Below are 16874 nucleotides of genomic sequence, written 5' to 3'. Positions count from 1 at the left end.
CGGCGGCGGCAACTGCGGGAGGAGCGGGGCCGAGCCGCGGCAGCCGGGACCTTGCACGCTGGGATGTAGCGAACCAGAAGGGGCCGAAGCTACGCGTAAAGCCAGAGACGCAGCTGGATCCCGGGCTCCAGTCGGAGTCGAAACCTAAGTCAGAGTCTGTGGCGAGCGAGCCCGGAGCCGAGGAGCCGCACACGCCGCGCAGCCTGAGACGGGTAAGAGTCGAAGGGCTAGGGGCACTGGGTCTCCGCGGTGTTGGAGCGCAAGGAAGTGGTGGCCGACTTGCGCGCTCTTTGCCCCGGGAGTGTGTCGGGGACCAGCCGGTGGCGCGGGACTGAGCGCATCGCGAAGGCCAGGCGCCATCGAGGCAGAGCCAAGAGCTCGTTTCTGCGCTGAGCGCACGGCCACAGCTGCCATCGTCGGGCGCTACCTCACCTAACCCGTGGACCACGCCACACTTTGACCCTGGGCACCCCAAGAAGGCAACAGTTTCAGGGCCGCGGGCCCCAGCCCTGCAAAGGGCACAGCCCTGGATGCCCTTCACAGCCCCTCGCTGTAGCGCGGGCAGCTGGGGACCTCTGGGAGAAAGGGCAGGCGAGAGAGCCGCCCGCCGCTGCCTGCTGCTCCCAGGAATGGGGGCCCCAGCACGAGCCGAAGCGCTGGCCCCTCTGAACGCCTGGGGACTTCGGGCTTAGCTTCGCGTCAAGAGGGTATTTTTCCTAAACGAAACCGCTTCATTCGTTCGCTTGTTCGTTCGTTCGGGCAACCTTGCCGCAGAAAAGCAATAGACGTCGGCCGGAGCTACAGCTCTCTTCGCTGCGCACCCCGACATTCCGCCACAGTGCTTGGAGGTGCCCCTAGCTCAAGGCGGCCTGCCCTAGCCGGCACAGGTCGGGCTTTTCCTTACCCTGAGAGAAACCACAAATGCCCTTCGCATAATCCAATGAAGACATTCCCGCGACTTCTCCAGGGTTTGGTTGGTGACACACGGTTCCTGAGAACTCAGCCGCTTCTCTAGAACCGGGTCTCGGAATTCTGAAATTGACCAGCCTTCTAAATCTGAGCCGATTCCGTCGTGAAAAAGCAAGGGCCCCAAGACCAGGATCGCAGAAATAGGAACCCCAGGCCGGGATCCTGGTTTCAAGCTTTTCCGATTTCGGAATTCCCTTAATCAAAATATTTTAATCCACTTTTCTGAGAAACTACGGGTCAGGTATTCTCTTGGCAGCCCAGTGGTCTCTGACAGCCACTAGGGCCAGAGGGACGCAACCTCAGGTTGCTGTCCACTTGGCACAGTATGCAGGTCTAGGGTAACAGCAAAAGCTACAGGCAGCAGGGCAGCCCGGAGGGGGGAACTGCTGGCCCTCTGCCCTTTCCTAAGACTGCTTTGGGACCCCTCATCTCTGCTCAGAAAAGGAAAAGAAGTGGACTCTAGGATGTAGAGGCAGCTTTTGTTGACCTTCAGACCAGGCTCAGAGTGCCCTTCTGTCAGGAAAGCAGCTGCTGGGAAGAGGAGGCTGTGTAGAGCAAAAGCTGACCCTCTCCTTCCCAGTTGTGTGACCAGCTGTTGCCTCTTTCCTAGCCTTCTCTCCCCCTGGCTCAGTCATTCTCAGGAACCAGAGAGCAATCAGTGGGCTCCCTTGAGCCATAAGCGTGGAGAGCGATGGGCCCTACCAGCTGCTGATGGAGGGTTCTGAGTTTCATGCTCCCATCCGCTCCTCACTCAGCCATCCTGCCTGAATACATCCCAGCTCTCCCCACCAGGACAGGCTGGGGAACCCCAACTGAAAGGCTGAGGACCTAAAAGCCTAAGCAATCCAGCGAGATCATTCCCAGACTGTACCTGAACACCCCTTTTCCCCATCACGCAGAAATTGCTTTCCCTCAAAGAAACAAGTTTTTTGGGGGGAAGGAGTGTTAGATCTGGCTGAAGGAGGTAGGTGGTCCCGGCTGCACTCCCAAAACTGGGTTTTCTAGTTTCAACTTCTCCACAGCCTAAGAGGCTTAGGGCTGGAATGTCCCCGAGAGTCACGGATGGCCCCCGGGGCAAGCCATGGCACATTCCTTTCCTTTTCCTAAAATCCCTTGATTCTGGTGCAAAGATTAGGGCAGAGCACCCTGTGAGTGGGTGGAAGGATGCCCTTCATGAAGACCCTCCAACCGCCCTTCCCAAATAAAATTACCAAACCATTCTTGGGCACAGAGTTGTTTTCTGTAAGCCCAGCCTCAGGAAGGGTCCCTATGGTGACTACTTCAACCTCCACAACAGCCCAGGCTCCTCTGCTGAGCCCAGCCGGAACTCTAAACCCCAAATTTCCTGAAAGTCATAGAATCATTGCTAGCTCTGTGTGGCCTGGAGCAATGGGGAATAGGGCACATGGTTCCAGCTCCAGTAAACCCCCTTCCCTCCTCTCCTCATCAAGTGAGGTGGAGGCTGAAGGGATCACTGTGTCCCATGTGCAGGTCAAGCCTTGTCCAAGGTCACACAGCAAAGCTGAGGTAACATTGAATACTTGCTCTTTCTCCTGAAAGAGAGCTGCCTCCTGCGGCGGGTGCGCGCGCATGTGTCTGTCTGTGTGTGTGTCTGTGATGTATCTCTGAGTGTGCAAGAAGCCCCCACCCTGCTTGGGATAGCAGCCAGTGGAGGGAGTGTCTGGGGAAGAAGAGAGAACACCCAGGTAACTTTTCCATCCAACACCCAGGATCAGGCCAGGGCTTCCTCTAGATCAATTGCTTGCTCGCCTTTGCTCATTCAGTGCTGCCCAGGTCCAGCAGAACAGAGTCCCCTGGGCAGTCCCCACTAGTCTCAGCCCTGCTCTAGGGCTAGGGCCCCTGGGATATGGAGCTTCACCTGCAATAGTCTGAGAACACTTCCATCCACACAGCAGGCATCAAGAATTCCAAATACAGGGATTATTGTGACTTCCTAGAGCACTGCCAGAGGCTTGGGTCCAGAGGGGCACACAGCAGGTGCTCAATAACTGCATTAAATGCATCAACAGTGAGGGAAGCAAGCCCCTCTGATTGAATAGCTAGAGCTGCAGAGTCACAAAACAGTCCTCACCCATGGAAGGCCTGACTCTTTAGATCCTCTGGGGAGTGGGGGGCTCAGAGGCAGACCATTCATTCCATGCCCCACCCACGGGGGGACTGTGCTTCCCACCTTGACCTGACACTTGATGGCCTTAGAGCATACCTCCTAATCCCTATCAGCCAGATTTTGTGCCAAAGAGCATCAGTCTTTTGGGATTCAGAGGCCTGGCTGTGTATACACGTATGTGACTCTGGACTCCCATGTGTGGGCACAGTGAGTATGTGTGTGTCTGTGTATGCACAGCACACCTGTGTGGGTATACAGTACATATGTGTGCATGCATGCTCCTGTGACTTGTCTGTATCCAGGCAGGCTGGGTGGCACACTGTCCTGTCAGGTTAAGGCAGCTCCCGGAAGGTGGTGTGTGAAGGGGCACTCCCTGGCATGCTGCAGCACCTGAATACCTCCTTGAAAGAAGGTATCTGCTGCTTCAGGAGATTCAGCCAAGAAATGTGGTTAAAAAAAAGGGGGGGGCTACTGTGGGCAAATGCTGGGTAACTCTACTTCCCTGTGCCCCCCTCCCTCACCCCTCACACACCAAAATTGTTCACTTTGGGGGTCTCAACTTAGAGAAACGTCCCTTTGGGAGGAAAAGGCAGGAGTCACTGAGCCCCTGCCCCCACCCCAAAATCCTGGGATGCATCCTCCTTCTGGCCTTAACCTCACACCCTGCCCCTTGTGGTCACAGGCACCCAGTAAGAGTGGGCTGGCCCTAAGAAACTGGGCCTTCTCCCCAGGTCCCAGAGCCGAGATCCTTGGGCTGAAGCCGAGGGAGGGATCAAGAGGCAGGTCTGGTTCCACCATGCCCCTGCCTCCCCTGCCACACAATCCTGGCCTAGGAGCTCAGCCTGGGGCAGGGATGCCTCCCCCTGCCAGGGAGCCGGGATGAGGGCAGTGTCTGCAGAGCATCCCAGGCACTGACAGTCTGCACTTCAGTCCCAAGTAGACACCCCCAAGAGGACATGAGGGTGAACTGGGCCTAGAGAGTATCGCAGTGCTTCTTCCCCAGGCTGCTGTCCTGCCCAGGGCTCCTTCTGTCTGGTCAGCAGGTGAGGGGCAGAGGGCAGTCCAGGGTCCAGCTGTGGCTAGAGGAACAGGTCAGGGTCGCACCCTACCACCCCAGCTGTCACCTATTTGCTCAAGACTTTGATGTCTCGGAACCAGTTAACAATTGTTAAGCAAAATCCTTCAGCAAACTTCACTGAAGTTGGAGGACTCAAGGAGAGACTCATTCTAAGAGCTGGGAAGAAGAATGTCTTTGCCTGTGCTCACAGCAGACCGACTGGTGCTGCAGCTTAACTACCACTGCATGGAAGAGAAGCTCAAAGACTATCCTTGGCTTCCTGGGCTGCTGGCCTAGGTTTGGAAACTGCAGTCACCTGGCCTGCCAGGCCTGTGCATGCAGCTCTGGGAAGCCAAAGCAAGGCCCCAGGCCACTGCAAACCTGCCTTGTTGGGGGCAAAGGCCCACCCCATGGCAGCCAAGGCCGGGGCCTGGCAGATTTGGCCAGACCGTTGAAGGTGCAAAACAAGGGAAGAGAGCCCTACAGAAGAGGCTGTGGGGCCTGGCAGGGCTCTTGGGGTCTCCTGCTGCACTCGCCAGCGGCCTGGAGCCAACAGAAACGTTTCGTCTGATTAGAAGCCATCAGTTCTATCCCAATCCCGGAAAATTGACTGCGGTGCAGAGGGGGAGGCCTGAGAAGCAGCCTTGGGGGAAAGGGTCCAAGCTAATTAGGAGGCAGCATCCGGGGGCCCATTAGAGCGCAGGCTGCTGTCACTCAGCCTGGCTCAGGTCCCGGGAGAAGAGGCCGGGGAAGGAGGGGCCGGAGGCCCCTCAACGAGGACGCCGCTGGGAGCTGCCGGAACGAGCCCCGGGCTCTGCCCCCGCCCTGGCGCTGGCTCACAGGCGCCCGGTCGGTGCGATCGTGCTCGGTGAACATTCACTCATCCTGGGCTGTTCTCGCAGGGGACTCGGGACTTCGAGGCGGCCCAGACAGGAGTTGATTCTGAGCGAAACAAGTCATTTGGGGTGGAGGTGGGCACGAGCCGCGCGGGACTTGCAGGCCAGATGCGTTTCTTTTGTGCGGCCGAGGGAGAACTCGGTGTGTCAACGGGGAAGGAGGGAGAGGCGCGGCGAGGCCGCGGGAGGAGGGGGGTTAGGCGGCGGGAAGGTGGTTGCGGAGGGGGAGGGCGCGGGCGAGGCAGGGAGGGAGGGAGGGCGGCGGAGAGGGCGCGGCGGCGCGGGCGGCTCGGGGCTGGATTCCGTCCGCGCTCCCTCTCTTGCTCGCTCGCTCCCTCCCTCCTAGCCCCCTCCCACCCGGGCCCACCCCACCCACCACCCCTGGCGCAGGGACTGCTGGAACCTGGCGGTGCGCGCTGTCGCTTTAAGACACACTCTGCCGGCGCCGTCCGGAGCCTTAGAAACCGGCCCCGGATCGGGAGCCGGAGCCGGGGAGGGCCGGGCGGGCGGCTGAGGCCCGAGCGGCGGGAGCGCAGCGCGGAGCGCGAAGCCGGGCCCCCGGTCGCGAGAAACCGCTGCCTCTGCCGCCCGCCTGGCCCCGCTGCCCCGGGCGGTCCATGGGGCGGGCGCGGCGTCGTTGCGGGCGCAGGCAGCCCTGGGGGGCAGCCGCTTAGGCGCTGCGCTCTTGTCCTCGCAGGTAGCAGCCAGGGCGGCCGGGCGCGCCCAGCCCCGGCCCCTGGAGCGCCCGCCGCGGTCGCCGCCTCCATGGACGCCTTCAAGGGGGGCATGAGCCTGGAGCGGCTGCCAGAGGGTCTCCGGCCGCCGCCGCCACCGCCGCACGACATGGGGCCCGCCTTCCACCTAGCCCGCACCGCCGACCCCCGCGAGCCGCTCGAGAACTCTGCCAGCGAGTCGTCCGACACGGAGCTGCAAGGTAAGCGCGGCTCCCCGCGAGGCGCGCACGGAGCCGACACCGGCGCAGGGCGCGGGGAGCCGGGAGCAGGGCCTGGCGCCTTTGCCGCGCAGTCAGGCTCCCTCTACGCCCCAGGAGCGTCAGGACCTTTCCTTTTCCCATTTTCGATCTGACGGTGAACGCGGAAATGCACACGCTTTATGAAGCGCAAATTTAGTGCTTTCCGAAGGCACTTAGACTTGGTCCCCACGCGCCAAGAGATCCGCAGATGCATGAACCTACAACCGGAGGGTCTGATTGACAGCCCCTCTTGATCAGGAGCAAATAGAACGGTGGGGAAAAAGTTAGGTTTGCGCAGTTGAGTGTCAAAGGGCTGCTCGGATCGAAAGAAAGGAACAAACAGATAGAGAAAGGAATAGGGTGGCGGGCGAGAGAAAGTGCCCAGCGAGAGAGACGGGACAGACACCCCGACAAACTGGGAGCCACTGATTGAGAGGGAGAGACCGAAGAGAAGGGGTGGTGGGAAGTGTCAGAAAGCAAACTGGAGAGGGGGAGGGAAAAAAAACCTCAAGTAAGGAAAAGAGAGGACAGAGAGGGCGAGCGGGCCAGGGGGCGCGGCCCGGCTCCGGGCAGGACCCCTTCATAGAGGGATCCCGGCCCCACGTGCGCCGCCGGAGCCCGGAGCAACCAGGCCGGCCAGCCAAGGCTCCGACTCGGCTCCGGGCATGGCTTTCTCAGCGCTGTCTTTCTGTCCGAGCCTAAGGTTTTTTCTCCGTCCGGGAGCTGAGCCGGTGGGAGGGCGGCGCGGGCAATGGTGAGGCTAATACCCGGCCGGGCCCGGGCTCCCAGGTCTCCGAACGGCTTCCGCGCTCGCCGTCCTAACTCGGCGCCGCCGCCGAGCTTCCCACTTCCCCGGCCATCGGTGCCTCTTCTGCATTCATTTCTTAATCCACCATTGAGTGTTTCTCTACGCGTTTTTAATCTCTATTTGTTTCTGTTTTGCATCTCTAAGTGACTTTCTCTGAGAGGTTCTGTCTGGTTAAAAAAAAAAAACAGTCAACGCGGAACTGTACTTTTGTTTTCAGAAGTTTTAAGCGTGGCCTTTGATTGATTTTTATTTTTAAAACCCAGAGAAGTAAAGGTATAGATTCCTTTTTAAAACCAAATCTATAAATTTTAACTTTTTTTTGATGTGGAAAGAATTGCTATACTAGATACATTCCTCTGTAATTTAAAATATCTACTTCATGCAACGTTATTCTTCTGGAGATTTTTAAAAGTCAATCCAAAATGGCGCGTTTCTCCGGGATTTTCTCAAAATCCATTTACAGTGGTGTTATTTTGGGAATTTAAGTTATCTAACTATAGTGTTGTATTTCCCTGGGATTTAAAAATTATCTCTAGAAGGGCATTATTGGTAAGGGGTTAAAAATCTAACTACAGCAGTGCACTGATTTTTTTAAAAAATTCCAGATAAATAAATGCCTGTGTCCGCCTGGAGTTTATACACGTACAGCACTGTATTTAGTTAGGGGTATGTTTGCACGGAGGTTTCTGGCTTCTTAATTTGCATTTGCTGTGTTTCTACCTGCCTATTTTTAAGAGTTTGTGACCCTTTCTATGTTTTTAGGCATAGAGCTGTGAGTTTTTCTGGGCTTCTATTTTGTTTTTAAATTCTTTTTCTTTATGTTTCAATGTTTCTGTGACTGCATGGGTTTTGTGTAGCTTCAAAGAGAGAGAGGCTAGAGCCCCCAGGTCACCTAGACAGTCTGTGAGTCTGTGCTGCCCGGCTGCCGCCAGAGGGATTTTCTGGGCCTTGAGACTTGAGGCCTGGAGCTCAGGCCGGGAATCCGGCTGTGCTGCCTGCCCAGTGGGGATCACACACGGCTTTGGGGAGAAGAAAGTGGAGGTGGTGCAGGCCACTGTCTGGTTCTTGCTCCACCGACCCACTAGCTTCAGGCTAGAAAGATTTGACTCTAGTTCATAAAAGCAGAGATCACCTCCGATTTAGAACCCCAGGAGTCCTTAAAACTTGTACATTTGCGAGTGACATCGGCACGGCCATAGGGCTCGAGCCTGAGCGGAGCTGTGAGAGTAGGCCCTGCGCAGCTAGGAACCTAGGCCCACTGCTCCTGCTCCTGGGCTTTCCTCCCAGACAAGCCTGACCAGAGGTGACTATTGACGACCAGGCACCCGGCAGGCTCTTTCCAGTGGGGACAATTCCAGGGCTCCTGGCGGGAGGGCCGGCCACCAGCGCTGATCGCCGGGCGCTTCGGTGGAACCGGGACGGGGTGCAAAAGGCATAAGCCTGAGATGACTGGCGCCTCGTCCTGCCTGCTTCAGAGAAGGACCGCAGTGGCGAAGCCAAGGGGCCCGAGGACAGCAGTACGGGTGGCGCGGGCTGCGGAGGTGCAGAGGACCCGGCCAAGAAGAAGAAGCAGAGGCGGCAACGCACGCACTTCACAAGCCAGCAGTTGCAGGAGCTGGAGGCCACGTTCCAGAGGAACCGCTACCCGGACATGAGCATGCGGGAGGAGATCGCTGTGTGGACCAACCTCACCGAGCCACGCGTGAGGGTGAGCGCGGGGAGCGCACCTAAGGGGACCCGCGCAGAAGGCTGCCGGCCGGCCCGGCGCAGCCCTGGAAAGCTTAGACCCGCGCACAGACTATCACCCTTTCCCATCACTCAGACCCTTTCCATCCCTCCACCGGAGGAGATTCCACCTTAGACCCCGATCTACCCAGCGGCTGCTGAGCCCTTTGGTGCTAGCGCCCTTTGGCTGCTGCCGCCGCAGATCCCTCTGACCGGCAGCCTGACTGACCTTTGGGCTCTACCGCAGCCCCCACCCAAAGACCTGTGGCCCCAGAGGACTTTCCCTTGCCCTGTGTAGAGCCCAGGGCCCACTCGGATGTTACCACCCTAGACTGTGCAGAGGATTCTCCTCCGGCTGGGGACCTCGGAGCGGCAGGCGCCTTCCCGCGAAAACGAAAGGGAAAGGCAGGTCCTTCCTGGCAGCCTGAGGGAGACCTGATAGGAGCCTAGGCTTGGGGGTCTAAAAACTTCCTGGGGCAGTGGTCCCATCCGCAGCCAGCTTCTCCAAAATTTGAGGATATTCTCAACCTGACTCTTTTTCAGCCATTCAGCCAGTCTGTAGTTGGACCCTGTCCCTAATGCCCTTTCCTGTAAGCCTGGGGTCAGGTTGGGAGAAGGAAGCTCTGGTGGACTGATGCACGAGTGACCCTCAGGCAGAATCCCTTTGGAGTTGTAAGGTCTCCAACCCAAGTTGGGACTGCAGTCTCTGTCTTCTCACCCCTTGGTTTCCAATGAAAACATGGCTTTTCTGCCAGAGCAGCAAGAGAATCATTTCTTCTCCGGGTCCTGCAAATATTTAATCAGATACTAGGAGCATGTCCCAAGCTAAACCAAGGTCCCACCTAGCCCACTGATTCCCTACTATAACCCCAGCTCTCACCCCTCCCCAGTAAGGTTGGCCAGCCCCGTGGGACATGGAGTGAAGACAGCAGTCAGTAATCCTGAACTCACTAATCCTGTCCGGGGTTTATGGTGGTAGGGATTGGGTGGGAGTGGAATCAGGCAACGTTAGTGCTGGGGATGGAGAAGGCTGAGATGCAGGAGTCTGGCAAGCTAGCTTGGGAAACAGCCCAGGGCTGGAGGAGAGTTGGGGAGGGCAAAGGACTGGGTAGGATAGATGAGGATCGGGAGTCGGGAAAGAAGAGGTTCTTACTAAATTTTGTGGGGAAAAGTGAAGGGCGAGAGCAGAGAGAAACTAGTAAGAAGTGAAAGGAAATTAAATATTTGCAGAAAAACATATTTGGCATATATTTAGGCGGCAGGAAAGAAATTAAATATTTAAAGGAAAAGCAAAAGGATCAAGTATTTGAGAAAAATAAAGAATCAACTATTTGAGAGAAACAGTGAAGGTCAGACTTTTGGAAAGAAGGAAAAAACTAAATATTTGGAGAAGATTCAAAAGGATCAAAAATGGGGGATAACGAAGAAAAATGGACTGAGGGAGAAGAAAGTGGTTCAGATAGCGGGGTGGACTAAATGAAAATAAACATTTGGGGCAGAAATGAGAATATCAAACATACCAATAAAAATGGAAACAGACTATTTGAGGAATGAAAAATAGATTGAAGAATGAGAGGAGCCACCAGGTCCTGTGTTTCAGAGAAGAAAACTACCTTTCGTATTCGATGGAGAAGAAAAAGGATGGCATATTTAGGAGACAGATGAGGAATAATTTAGGGGGAGAAGGCAGAAGATGAACTGGTTGAGAGAGAAAGAAAACAAGTATTTGTTAATAACAAAAGAATATATTAGGAGAAGAAACGGGGTTTAACTGGGGAAACAGGATAAAGGTCAGAAAAAGTAAAAGACTGATATTTTCTGGGGACACAAAAGGAACCATTACGGGGAGAAGGCAGGGGCGGAAATATCGAAGAAAAGAAACGATATTCGGAGAGAAGGAAGCAGAGACAAGCGAGGCAGAGGGCTAGGGGTGGGGTGGGGGTAGATGGAGGCGCCTTCCCGCCCTCCGCAGCCCTGAACCTTCTCCTGTCCCCCTCCCCCAGGTCTGGTTCAAGAACCGGCGAGCCAAGTGGCGGAAGCGCGAGCGTAACCAGCAGCTGGACCTGTGCAAGGGAGGCTACGTGCCGCAGTTCAGCGGCTTGGTACAGCCCTACGAGGACGTGTACGCCGCCGGCTACTCCTACAACAACTGGGCTGCCAAGAGCCTGGCGCCAGCGCCGCTCTCCACTAAGAGCTTCACCTTCTTCAACTCCATGAGCCCGCTGTCGTCGCAGTCCATGTTCTCGGCCCCCAGCTCCATCTCCTCCATGACCATGCCCTCGAGCATGGGCCCGGGTGCCGTGCCCGGCATGCCCAACTCGGGCCTCAACAACATCAACAACCTCACCGGCTCCTCGCTTAACTCGGCCATGTCACCGGGCGCCTGCCCGTACGGCACACCCGCTTCGCCCTACAGCGTCTACCGGGACACGTGCAACTCGAGCTTAGCCAGCCTGAGGCTCAAGTCCAAGCAGCACTCGTCGTTCGGCTACGGCGGCCTGCAGGGTCCGGCCTCGGGCCTCAACGCGTGCCAGTACAACAGCTGACCGCCCAGCCGGGCCACGCGGGCCGGCGGCCGGCAAGATGCCGGGGCGGGGGTGGGCGCGGAGGACCTGGCGCCTGCGCGGCCCCCTGCTCCCCACCTCCGGCTTGGTTTTGTGTTTGCTTTTCTGGACCCCACTCTGCCCTCTAAAACGAGACAAAACAAAGCAAAAAGACGTCGGAGAAAAGTGCCGCGAAAAAAACGGATGAGTTGCAATTTCCCCCGGGCTGGCGCGGGTGGTGTGTGTTCGCTCGCTCGGGGCCCAGCGGGCCACTCCGCGGAGGGGACGCGGTGCAGGAGGTGAGCGCCGAGGCCGGCGGCCCGGAGGGGACGCCCCTGTAGCCCGCGTTCTCCCCGCGCTGGACCCGGAATGAGCGGCCGCGCCTGAAAACTGGAGCTCGGGGCCCAGGCAAGCCTGGCCCCGGCCTGGTACAAACCAAGACGCCCCCTCCGAGCTGGGCCCGGCCGAGCGTACCTTAGCTCGATCCGGATCCAAGTTGGAGCGGGCGTTGGGCCGGGGATGACGGAGCCTAGCCCAGGGTCGGGACTGGCCGTGGAGCCGCGCTAAGGGCCCCGGCGTGCCTCGAAGAGCCCTCTCCAGCCCCGCGCCCCAGAGCCCTATTTTAAGGCCCCAGAGCCGCAGCAGGCAGTGCGGACGAGGCAGGAGGAAGCGGAGGGCTCGTCTCCGAGCATCTTAGCTCCCGAGCTTCGCCGCAGGCCCAGGCCCTCCGCTCGGCTCCCGGGCTAGGAGGTGGCCCCCCTATCCCGGCGGAGAGCCTCCTCCTCACCGCCCGCCGTGCAAGAGTCCAGCCGAGAGAGCTCTGGGCGCGGCCAGGGCCCCACGCCGCGCCCACTTTGCACACCCGCTCTCGGGCCCGCGCCCCTGTTTACAGCGTCCCTGTGTATGTCGGACTGACTGTATAGAATTATAAATCTGTCTATATCGACTTGTCCATGTACGTCTATTAAAACCATAGTACAAGCGTGCTAACCACTGCCGAGCCCTGACTGCTTCATTCAGCGGAGGAGGGAGGCGGGTAGAAAGGGAACTGAGCCACCATGGGCCCTGCGGTAGGAGGGAAGAGCTGAGGCAGACCCCGCTGGGGGGCCCCTAGCCCCACATCCCCACCTCCGTACCTGACTTGTTCTGCTTGGCTCCTTTGAGGGCGCCGCCGCCAGGCGCTCAGAGTACCCTCTCCCCGCGTGCCCAGTGCTCATCGACTGAGCCGCTCAACCTCTTGGCGCTGCGCGCTAGCCGTCAAAGTAGGGACCACCCGCCCTCCCTGGCCGCTAGATTCTGCTGGCTCTTCCCAGAGTGGGTCTGCAATGACCCTCCAGCTCGTAGGATGCTGCACGGCCTCTGTCCGCCGGGAGCGTTGGGGTGGGAGCGGATGAGTGCCTCGGTAGGCTTGGGGCTTCCTTCTCTGCTATAGGCCGAGTACCCCCACCTTGAGCCCTGCTCTGGCTATTCCAGGAGGACTGAGGGTGCTGTATATGTCAGAGCCCAGCCAGGGCCTCCTTCCGCCTTTCTGCACCAAAATCCCACCTAGGGGCATATTGCTGTAAGGGAAAAGAGTGTCCATCACACAGAACTGACTTCTCACTTCTCTTCCAACCCAACTTATCGTTGGCTCCCGCCGCTGCCACCACCCTCCCTCAACTTTTGGAAACTACTGAACAAGACCAGCCTGTAAACTGCCTGTAAAATTCTGCTTCCCTTAAGTAAGTCACTTCTAATGGCAAAACAAAATGTTTGCAGCTGTAGCGGGGGAGGAAGGAGGGGTTGGTATTCCGCTTCAGAATCACCTTGTGATTGGCACTGCCCTGGAGCTGGACCCAGGCAAGCCCTAGCTGGGAGTGGGGCACAGCCGTGGGTTTAGTCATGAGCTAATAGCTGGAGAGCCCTGTGCACACATTGCCAAACCAGGTCAACACTGCCTCTGAGGTCAGGAGTGTTGTCCCTGTTATACAGATGTTGGAACCAAGGCTCCACCACACTGTGCACTGGGCCAAGGTCACACAGAGTCAATAATAGTCTTTAGATCCCACAGCCAGGCATGTTTCCACTGGCCTTCTCACCTTCAGATGAGAAGTGAGGAGGGGTCCTTCCTGGAGGATGGCCCAGCCTGAAGCTGTAGGACTTAAGAGTGTTGGGTTCTGAGAGGGACAGGTCCAGATACACAGGCTGGAGGAGGGAGGTGGGGGGAGGGAAGGTTGGGGCAGGGGGCCACAGCCAGACCACCCCTCCCCCAACAGCTCCAGTCCAGAGCTCCGACCCCTCACTCTCTGGAAACATAAACACAATCACATCTGGACTCAGAGTGCCTCCCCCAGCCTCACACATCTGCCAAGGCCAGGGGGCCCTAGTCTCAACTGAGGGCAGGAGGCAGGGGAGACCTGGAAGGAGGTGGGACTGGAGGGAAGTGGGAGGCAGAGAGGCCTCTCTGAAAGTCAGGCCCAGCCTCAGGTGAGAGGAAAGCCGAAGAAGGGTTCTGGTGGAGACTTAATGTGGCCATGGAGCCACAGGCCAAACAGCTGCAGCTGGGCTGAAGGGCAGAAGCAGTCCCGTAATGACCCTACCATCCACCAAGGACCGTGGCCAGCAAGGTGAGTGTAAGACCCAGCCGTGCGCCCCACCCAGCTATTCTGACTAACTGCGGCTGCAGATAGTATCCAGCCCTTCCCAGCTGCACCAGCTGTAGGTCATCTCCAGAGGTGGGCTGAGGAATATACGGGGCCCTGAAAGCCAAGTCCTCTGAGAAAAGGCAGAAAGTCCTAGTCCTGCTCTGCCTGAAGACTGGGGAGGGGGTGTCATTCATTCTCTCAGCATTTACTGTGCTCCTGCCCTTGCTGCGAGGGATGGAGAAGTGGAAAACAGACACAGTCCCTGCTCTCGTGGACAAGTAAACAAACACACATAATTACAAACTGAGCTGAGTGCTTTTGAAGAAAAAGAACAGGGTGCTGTGAGTAAGAAAAAATGAAAGTCCTGCTTCAAACAGGATGGTCAGGCAAGGCTTTTCTGGGGAGGTGGTGCCATCTCTGTCTTCAGCAACAAGCACCACCATTTATTGAGCCCTCCGGGGTCCAGTACCTTCTGCTAAGTATACGCTTCTCATAGGTGAGCCCTCTTACCTACACAACCGCCCTAGAGAAAGAGCCTCTTTATCCCTTCCCTGATGAAGCCCCTGAGACTTAAAGAAGTCACACAGCAGGAAGTGATGGAGTGGATTCAAACCCAGTCACTCCCCACTCTACTTTCTGCCCTGGGCTGCCCCATGCTAAGCACCAGCAGCCACATGGGAAGGAGAGTGTCTGATCTTGAAGAGATGGTAATTTCTGCTGGCAGCACTGGACTAGCTCCCAGGAAACAGAAGAGCAGATTGGTTCTTACCTGGTCCAGACAAAAGGAAACCCAGGGGGCTGCTGCAGGTTTAGAGAAGCCATGAATTAGGGATAGGAGGGCAAGAGGCTGGTGCTCAGCACTGGTTTGCAGGCACTGTGGGCACCAAAGGAGAGTGGGGTGAGTCACTGTGCACAGCCCCTGGAGTGCCTGGTCATTAGGGGAGAGGAACAGAGTCACCTCCCCTAGCTTTATGGCCCCGACCAGGCTGCAGGCTTCCCTCTGGGCCACCAGAGTCATCTGAGTTTGGAAAGGAGGGAGAGATCCTAACTGGAAGAGCTGCCTTGGAGGGGGCAATGCCCAGGGAGTCCAGGCCTGGAGGTAGCTCCATGTGAACCTTCAGTTCCCCAGTGAAATAGCAGTGGGGCCTCAGTCACCAAGACGGCCAGTATGGGAAAGTGGTTTTCTGCCCAGGGACCTCCCCATTTCCTGGGCCAGTTACTTGGTTCTAGCATCCACAGGAACCCTTGGGGTGGTCTCTGAGAGCAAGAATTCGAGTCCTGGCCCCACCTCTGAGTTGCCTTGGGCAAGAGACTTAATTAAGGTCTCTGAGCCTATTTCCTCTTCAGTAAAAGGGAGTAACAACAACCACTTCACACAGCTGTTAAAAGGATTAAATGAGATAATGCACACAAAGTATTAGTTGTGGTGCTGGTGTATAGTAAGTGCTCAATAAATGGTTATTATTCATGGTGGTGGTGGTATTACTACTGCTGCTGCTGCTGCTGCTACTACTGTGAGATGTCCTGCCTCTCCACCTGAGGACCCTGTTCCCCACTTTCCACATTAATTCATTCCCTCTAAGTTTCTCAACAGGTCATTTCTGAAAAGATCATTCGGGGCCCAACCTGGTTTTCCCTCCAGCTTTGCTGGGTGCCATGAATGTAAATCATGATTGACACTCCTACTGATTTCCCCACCTGCCCTACCTTCCCCACTCCATCCCACCCGGGGAACTATCCTAGACTTGGAACCTCATTAACCCAGCCTGTTGTCCTGTGGCTGGGTCTTCCCACCACACTCCATGGGCCAGACCCTGGGAGACCCAGAGGAACCAGGCCCAATTCCTGCTGTCCACGGCACCTGGGGAGAGGCAGATGCGAAGGTCCAGTTGATACTCAGAGAGATGAGCCTCGGGAGTGGAGGGGCACTCACTCAAGAATTCTCCTCTAAGGGCTGACTGCAACATGGGATGAAGATGCCTGAACACTTCTTTTTGTGTTATCTCATCAATAGCTATGTCAGACCCTTACTGAGCACCAGGCACCATGCAAGCACTTTATAAGAACTGCAGCATTTGCTCCTCCTGGCGGGGAGGGGCTTGTTATCCTTACACTGGAAGAAACCGGAGCTCAGAATCAATAGCTCACCAGAGAAGGCATAGCTACTGTGGAACAGAGTCAGGACTTGCACTCTGGCCCTCTGACCAGGGTCTGTGCTCCCACCACTCCTGATGTGAATCACATCTATACTGAACTGGAGAGTTGGGGGCAGGGAGCTAAAAAATTATAACTCATGTCCAGAGACTGAACTCAGCTGTGCTCTGGGAGAAAGTAAAAAGGTCCCAGGCCCCCACTTCTGTGAGCACAGCCTCCTGGAGGCAGAGCACTAGCAGTTGGGAAGGGCCACTGGAGCCCCTGAGAGCCAGGATGGAGAGACAGACAGGTGTGGATGGCAATATTTGGAAAAGTGTCTGCACACAGTCAGTGCTCAATAAAGATTTACTGAAAAGAAGAATTGAAGGGCTGTGTTCCCTTAGCCCTCACTCCACTAGACATATCCTGGCCCTTTCTCCTCTCCCCACTCTTTTCTCTCCTCTCCTGCTTCTTTCCTTCCTCCTCTCACCCCTTCACTCCTCCCTCTTAGCACAGGCAGCTCTCAGCACTGCTTTTAAAAGTGTATCTCAACAACAACAACAACAACAACAACAAAAACTCAATTAAGAAATGGACAAAGGACACCATGGAAAACAGTATGGAGATTCCTTAAAAAACTAAAAATAGTTAACCATGCTATCCAGCAATCCCATTCCTGGGCATGTATCCAGAGAAAGCTCTTTTGAAAAGATACATGCACCCCAATGTTCACAGCAGCACTATTTACAATAGTCATGACATGGAAGCAACCTAAATGTTCATCAATAGATGAACAGATAAAGAAGATACGGTATACACACACACACACACACACACACACATACACACACACACACACACACACACACACACACACACACACACACGATGGAATACTAGGCAGCCATAAAAAATGAAGTAAAGCCATTTTTAGCAACATGGATGGATCTAAAGGTTATCATACTGAGTGAAGTAAGTCAAAGATAAATATCATATGATATCATTTATATGTAGAATC

The 16874-nt window shown here is 56.3% G+C and overlaps 1 protein-coding gene across 2 annotated transcripts; it reads left to right on the top strand.

Moving 5' to 3' along the window:
* Positions 1-27: 27 nt before the first annotated feature.
* PITX1 (paired like homeodomain 1) lies at positions 28-12092 on the top strand. 2 transcript variants are annotated; one of them, XM_074360701.1, is made up of 4 exons: positions 28-212; positions 5748-5984; positions 8307-8539; positions 10560-12092. In XM_074360701.1, the coding sequence occupies exons 2-4, from the start codon at positions 5816-5818 to the stop codon at positions 11100-11102; spliced, it is 945 nt and encodes a 314-aa protein (XP_074216802.1). In that variant the 5' UTR covers positions 28-212; positions 5748-5815; the 3' UTR covers positions 11103-12092. The 2 variants fall into 2 exon arrangements, with proteins under 2 accessions (XP_074216802.1, XP_010970094.2); XM_010971792.2 differs by lacking the exon at positions 28-212 and having other exon boundaries at positions 5486-5984.
* Positions 12093-16874: the final 4782 nt, after the last annotated feature.

The sequence above is a fragment of the Camelus bactrianus genome, chromosome 3 (genome assembly GCF_048773025.1).
Source record: "Camelus bactrianus isolate YW-2024 breed Bactrian camel chromosome 3, ASM4877302v1, whole genome shotgun sequence".
In the NCBI taxonomy this organism is placed as follows: Eukaryota; Metazoa; Chordata; class Mammalia; order Artiodactyla; family Camelidae; genus Camelus; species Camelus bactrianus.
The sequence above is the reverse complement of the archived record's forward strand: the minus strand, read 5'-3'. Positions and strand labels throughout refer to the sequence as shown.